Source organism: Priapulus caudatus, unplaced genomic scaffold (assembly GCF_000485595.1).
Source record: "Priapulus caudatus unplaced genomic scaffold, Priapulus_caudatus-5.0.1 Scaffold60, whole genome shotgun sequence".
In the NCBI taxonomy this organism is placed as follows: Eukaryota; Metazoa; Priapulida; class Priapulimorpha; order Priapulimorphida; family Priapulidae; genus Priapulus; species Priapulus caudatus.
In genome coordinates, this window is record NW_014577121.1 from 246,566 (window position 1) to 253,301 (window position 6,736).

Genomic DNA, 6,736 nt, shown 5'->3' on the forward strand with positions numbered 1-6,736 from the left:
GCCCCCCTATTATTGCCTAGTGCCTCCTTGTGATCTCGCAGGCAGTTTATACAGAGCGAAGTTGGATTATGGCCCCGTTATACCACATGATCAAAATATCTTTTTGGGGAGGAGGTATAATCAAGATTCTCTGCTCGTCCTGCCACGTGCCGCACATACCGATTGGTAAACCTCTCTTCTCCAGAAAGCATAAACCCTATATTTATAGTCTGAGTAGTAATTGGTTTAGATTGCCGGCATACAGTCTGTGTGTTCTTCCAAGGTTCAATTCTTAGAAATAGTAGGTTGAATGTGTGTGTGGGGGGTGTGATACGTGTGCCTGCGTTAGCAGATTTATTATCACTGCCTGGCTGCGGGATCATTATCCGCCCGGTAACAGTAACATACATATATATTAGCGGGCGGATAATGATCCTGCAGCCAGGCAGTGATAATAAATCTGCTAACGCATTATATTTAATATACATATATGCGTGCGTGCGTGCGTGCATGCGTGCGTGCGTGAGTGAGTGCGTGCGTGAGTGCGTGAGTGAGTGCGTGCGTGAGTGCGTGAGTGAGTGCGTGCGTGCACGCATGCGTGTCTAGTGTAAGTTGGTGGACGTGATCCTGCCGTCAGGGATGTTTGGTTGGCGTAAATCTGTGTGGACTCGCTCGAAATTCTTCACGCTTCAGTAGTCAGTACGATTAAACGCAGAGTAGACAGAGCAAGTTTACGGGGTTGAATGTGGCCAACACGCCAAGGTTTATGATGGCATGTGTTGATATATACATAGGTCCGATTGAATTGAAGGGCCAACACTGCAGGTTATGGCATGCTAGCACAAGCTCACCCTGCACGTACACACATTAACAAGCAAAGTAGTGAAGTGACGCGAAATTCTTGTACAGTGTGTTTTCATGTGTTATTTATGTTACGCGCCTTTGTAAATAGGTATAAAAGTCTCGCGCGCACCGCACCGTTACTTTCGATAATTAAAAAGGCATGCTGATATGATATATTATGCCTTACTGATGCAAACATAGTGTAGCGTCACTGTTCTTACACATTTGCCAGCAATGCAGCAAACCACAAGCTGTTAATAATTATTATGTCTAGCATCATATATCAAGGGTTTGGTTTTTAGCTCATCTGACATAGTCAGATGCAGCTTGTAGAATCGCACGATCGTCCGTGCGTCCGTGCGTCCGTCAGGTTTATAAATTATTATTGCGATATACAGATGGCAATCGTTTCTATAATGTACGTCGATGGTTGCTCAATTAAAACTGACTTCTTCTTACTCACTCATTTGTGTCCTTTTTTGTGGTGAGCTACAGTGTCATTGACACTTTCATTACATGAACTACCAGGCTTCTTTGCACACGAGAGCATTGCATTGTTATGCTGTGCTGAAAGTGAAAATATTTCACCTGAAATTCTATTATGTTTGTGAAGGATAAAAATATTAGTAATTGGAATTATGATGAAAAATGTTCTAACAGGTACCCTTGATCACATGGGAGTTTCAAAAGTGTCTGACAGATGCTTGCAATCTAACCCCGAACAAGTGGATTGATGTAACAAGTCAGAAGCACCTGTCAACAAACATGGAAAATGCCAGTGACCCACAACTAGGCAAGCATGCATACTCATCTCTGGTTCTAAAATCTTGCATTCTGTGTTATTACATATCAATTAGCTTTAGTCTCTTCACAGAGATTTTAGCTCTGTTGTAGTGAATAACATATTTTGCAGCTTGTAAGATGCTCCTGAACATTAAGCTCACCTCAAATATAGAACTTGCTAGACCGAAAAAGTGACTGCCTAATAGCTCTTCCCTCTACCTGGTATGTCCAAATAAACCCATATCCTCGTTTTTTTACATCTCAAATTCTCAGGATTTTGCAAGACCTCACTATCATTATTGGTTAGTATATACTGTAAGCTATTCCACCCAGGTGTATGATATACCAGATTATTACTAAATAATCCTGTCTCCTAAACTGACTTTCAGCTTATAGGGTGTAAGGTTAGAGATTTTCTTGAATACAAAGTAAATCGTATAAGCCACAAACTGTAGTAAATTCTGACTCGTTGCTTGCAGGGAATGACGAAGCCTCTAGTGCTTTGTCTGTGTTTGCTGTGGTGTCTGGAGTCTACCGTTGCATAGGGCGCAACAAGCTGGGAAAGAACAGCACCCAAGTCCCATTCTATGTGTCTGGTAAGTTGCTGCGCAGCAGCAGTTGGTGTCTGCCATGAGGAGTCATTAAAGTTACACAGCTGTATCTTTATTACTGTACTACCAGTAGGTATAGCAAAGCCTATCATAGATTTTAGATCTGTATTAGTAGTATCAGGAGTAGATAATAGGGAATCCCTATAAAGGGTTCCCTATAGGGATTCCCTATTATTCTTATGGGGAATCCCTATGGGGATTCCCTATTAGCTACTCCTGGTAGTATCCTAGATATATATCAGGAGTAGATAAAGGAGTTTATCTACTCCTGATATATATGCTCTGAGCGCGAACGCGGTGGCAGGAGGGCGCACTTGATTCGGTTGCCAGTGAATTTATCAGAAGAATACCTGGCTACAGTACATGTCAGTTGAGCGCTGTCGCTCAGGGGCACTTGTTACCTCCGCCAGGGGCTTGGCTTACATTGAGAGAATTCAGCTACCTTGGCGGAGGTCTGTGCTCTCTGAGTGCTCTAGTTTAATATATAGCCTCTGTAATAGCATCTAATACGACCATATGTTGGGGTATCACTATCAGACGGAAGTGCAGGCATGCGTGCACTATTTGCGTTTTTCAGATCCAAATAATTGGTATGCGCTGGCTCCTGGAATGATGGCCGGACTGCCACTGATGTCAGTAGTTTTTAGTCAGGACCCGTTTAATATACCGTGCCGCCCAACCAGCTCTAATATAGACGTTGTACTGGAGAAGAATATTAACAATGGCGAAGTGGTGCAATTAGGTAAGTTATTGATTCCAAAGTTCCTCCATTCTCACGTCTGTTTTGTGTTCTATTCTCACGTCTATTTTGCGTTCTAGCTGCTGAACTTCTACTAACCTTGCATCTGCTCAAAAGAAAACCATAAATTTATCACCATAATAAACATCAGATATATGAGCAGGAGTAAATAATCACAAATTTTTTGATTATTTACTCCTGACATGAGTTATATAATTATATATGTTGTTAGGTATCTGTACGTTGTTCGGGGTAACTATATATCAGCTATAGTTGAAGTTATTGCATTGGATCGAGGTAGTGATACGTCTGTGTCATGGCTATATTAAAGCCAAATACCTTGATGATAGTATATGCACTGCCAGTTACACCACATCAAGCATGTTTTTTTTCTGTGCCTCGTTCTAGGTGATGATGTTGTCTATAATCCATTTACCGGGTTTGCAATCAAATATCCGAACATCTTTTACGATAATGACTTCACTTGTATTTATCACCAAAATGGACAAGAAAAGAAGGTCACAGTCTTGCTGCATTACAGCCGTAAGTGCATTTAATTACGACAATTTACCGTTACGGTGATCGCTTTGTGCCATTATACTTGCAGAGAATGTGTAATAAAAATGTTTGAAATAAAAAAGCAATGAATAAATTTGATTACTATACAGATCACAAGACAACTTGAAAATACATCTGGCATTATATAATAAATATGTGTTATTGCATTGTTTTAAGATTTGCAAAAAAAAACTTTTCAGCCAAGACGGATTATGTGGCACCACCTGAGATTTTAGAAGAAGGCACAGAACATCTGGTCATTGGAGATGCATTTCGGTTGACCTGTGTGGCACGTTCCGAAGGCTCAGTGTCACTGTTTCTGCAGTGGGACAACATACAGGTGAATATGCTAGGTCATTATCGCCTGACATTCTTGTTTTATGTCAAGAAAAGACAATAATCCAATAGTTCATCAGGTATCCAGTTAAATAGTGCATGTATCAAAATCATGTCCTCTCAACTGTTGATGTAGTATTCCCCCCATAACCTTTTGTTTGTCTGTTGCTTCCTTGATCTGTTTACTATATACCTATATATATCGAAAACGAATTATGATACACACTATGTATTACATGTATGTAACCTTACATTGTGTGGAGACGTGTTGTTTCAAGTTTCATTATGGAAGAAAAAGCAAATATTGTATGTGCATGTCCTCAAGACCTTGGTGTTTTGTTAATACAAAAACTGCCTGAAAATCACTTAGATGGCAGGAAATTGCATATAGAATTCAATTAGGTCCTTTGGGGCACGCTCCCAGACCCCCTAGCAAGACACGGTGCTTATGCAGACCTTGCTCGACTGTAAAACATTTCGATAATTTTCTTTAATCCTGGCTACTTAGGGCTGCCAACACCCATGGTATTACCCTGCATCCTCGTTATACCTCTAATGCTGTAGAGCTCGTTTCCTTTCTCACAGTCGACGGACGATGGCAGGGTGACGGTGACGTCACCAACGCAGTCGGTGGACAGCAGAGGTAACTACGTGTACCGGGAGGTCAGCACCACACTGCGTGTCACCTCCGCCACACTCGCCGACAAGAAGGTGTATCGTTGCAACGTGCACGACCACAACAACATCGGCAACCACGTTGATACGATAGTGTTTGTCTACAGTAAGTTGCAGATTGGGCAGGTGCGAAATTCTGAAAGTTTGCAACAAGGACCTTGTGCGGAAAGGTGTGGGGTTTGAGTGCCACCTTGGTCACTGCTGTTGTGCCATCAGGCAAGGCTGTTTATCACTATTACCTTCAGTTGATGCCAACTGGAGAGTAGGGTCTTGCAATGCTACATGGAGAGTAACTTCATCCTGTCAAACAACCACCTTACAGAAACCATAGTAACACTGTTGCCACAATCCTATATTCCATAAAGAACCAGCATGAGAAACATTACCATTTATTGGAGTAAGTGTCCCTCACGTGCATGAGAGCTGGTGAGTTCGAAGGTCACTGTGAGAGTGCAGACATTAAGACCTCTGCACGTTGCAAGTGCATTTACACTGTAGAGACTCACTTGTAACTGGGAATAACTGGAGAGGGGTAACAGTAGGTAATATTGATTCATCATTGTTACCTCCGCCCAACGGAGTTGGAGGAGGTTATGTGATCGCTCTTGTGTGTTAGTGTGTTCGTGTGTTCGCGCGATCGATATTAGCGAGTCGAGTCAGCGAGCCAGCCAGCCAGCGCAGCGAGCCAGCTCGTAACACATACATGTTACATGCTGGCGGAGGTATGCACTCTCTGTGAGTGCCCTCTGTCTAGTTTATATTGTTTACCTAGTTGTAACCACATGACATGCCGAGTACCGTCGTGGTTGCATCGGATGAGCCCGCAACGTCTGGTGTCAGATAATTACTCAGCGGCCCCGGCCTTTTCCTAGACCACCAGATGAAAAGGTTCGGGGATGGTCACAAGTTTCTGTTGGCGCGCTTGTGTTTAGCATTCAATGTTCGATCCCCAGATTCGTCGCAGAGTTTCGTACAGCTGTCGGCTGACATCTCGCACTTAGAGGTGCCACCGGGTCAGAAAAATGTCACGTTCGTGGTCAATATCCGCGCATGGCCACGGCCGCTCCTGCAGTGGCATAAGGGTATGTGTTCATATTGTTCAGGAATAATTGTTGAAGATTAATACATCTTGCAGAGCAGCACAGAATTATTAATATTATTTAGAGTGTGTGGTATATATATGATGGCTTCAATCATCCTTGTGTTAGTGCATAATTATATAGTAACTATTCATGTTTATACGATTAGTCATTAATACAACCTTTCTTACAGTAGTAGTGTAAAAGGTATTATTCATATTTACAGGTCTAACCATTGGGAGCTAGTCATTCCTGAACTAAGGAAAAGTGATGTATTCACATTTCAATTGGTTTCTTCTTTGTACATGATGTTAGGCCTCGGTACAACGTCCTCTCTTTTTATGTATCTCGCCTGAAAAGGATATTGAGTTTTCCTTTGTGCGTCGCAGGCGACAAATTCATTCCAAACATTGGTAACTATGAGATGGGTAACACGTCGACGAGTGCCTACCTGCGCATCCTGCAGCTGGAGCCACGCGACGCCGGCGTCTACACGTTCTCAGCGCGCATTCCTGACGGCACCGAGGAGCACATCAACATAACGCTCGTCATACATGGTGAGCCGACTGTGTGTGAACGCCCGACGCATCGGGCCGTGCGTGGCCCCTGTCACTTTCCTCTGACTTTCTCTCCCTGTTCTTCCCTCCCTCCCTCCCTCCCCTCTCCTCTCTCATTCTCTCCTTATCTCCATCTCTATTTCTATCTCTGTTTCTATCCTTATCTCTCCCCTCCTTCCATCCTTCCCTCCCTCTCTTCCTCCCTCCCTCTGTCCCTTGCTCCCTTCATCCCCCCTCCCTCTCTCCCTCCCTTGCTTCCTTTCTCTTTTCCTCTCCTGTGCATGCGTGTGCATGTGTCATTGTGTCTTAGATATACGTGTTAAATATGTTTATCGTTGATTTACTTTATGATATCAGACAGGAGCTTTGCTGTTTTTCTGTTTGTCAGCTGAGTGTGTCAAGCGCCATACCTGATTACAATTTAATGTGACTATCAAGTAATCTTAAGCATAATTTGAACAATGTGCGTGTTACATTTTATGCGGAGACAGGTGTACACTCTATCAGGGTTCGTAGCGGGTCTTCCAAAGTCTTATAAGTACTTATTTTGCCGAAAATAAAATAAGGGCCCTTATT

At 42.9% G+C, this 6,736-nt stretch overlaps 1 protein-coding gene across 2 annotated transcripts in view; it reads left to right on the plus strand.

The window, feature by feature from the left end:
- Positions 1-1,482: 1,482 nt before the first annotated feature.
- Positions 1,483-6,736, plus strand: part of LOC106821154 (vascular endothelial growth factor receptor kdr-like) — a gene marked incomplete at its 5' end in the record, with an annotated part of 17,096 nt that continues 11,842 nt past the window's right edge. For both annotated transcript variants that reach the window (XM_014825842.1, XM_014825843.1), the window contains 2 exon segments: positions 1,483-1,615; positions 2,085-2,201. In XM_014825842.1, coding sequence (XP_014681328.1) covers positions 1,483-1,615; positions 2,085-2,201 — 250 coding nt within the window.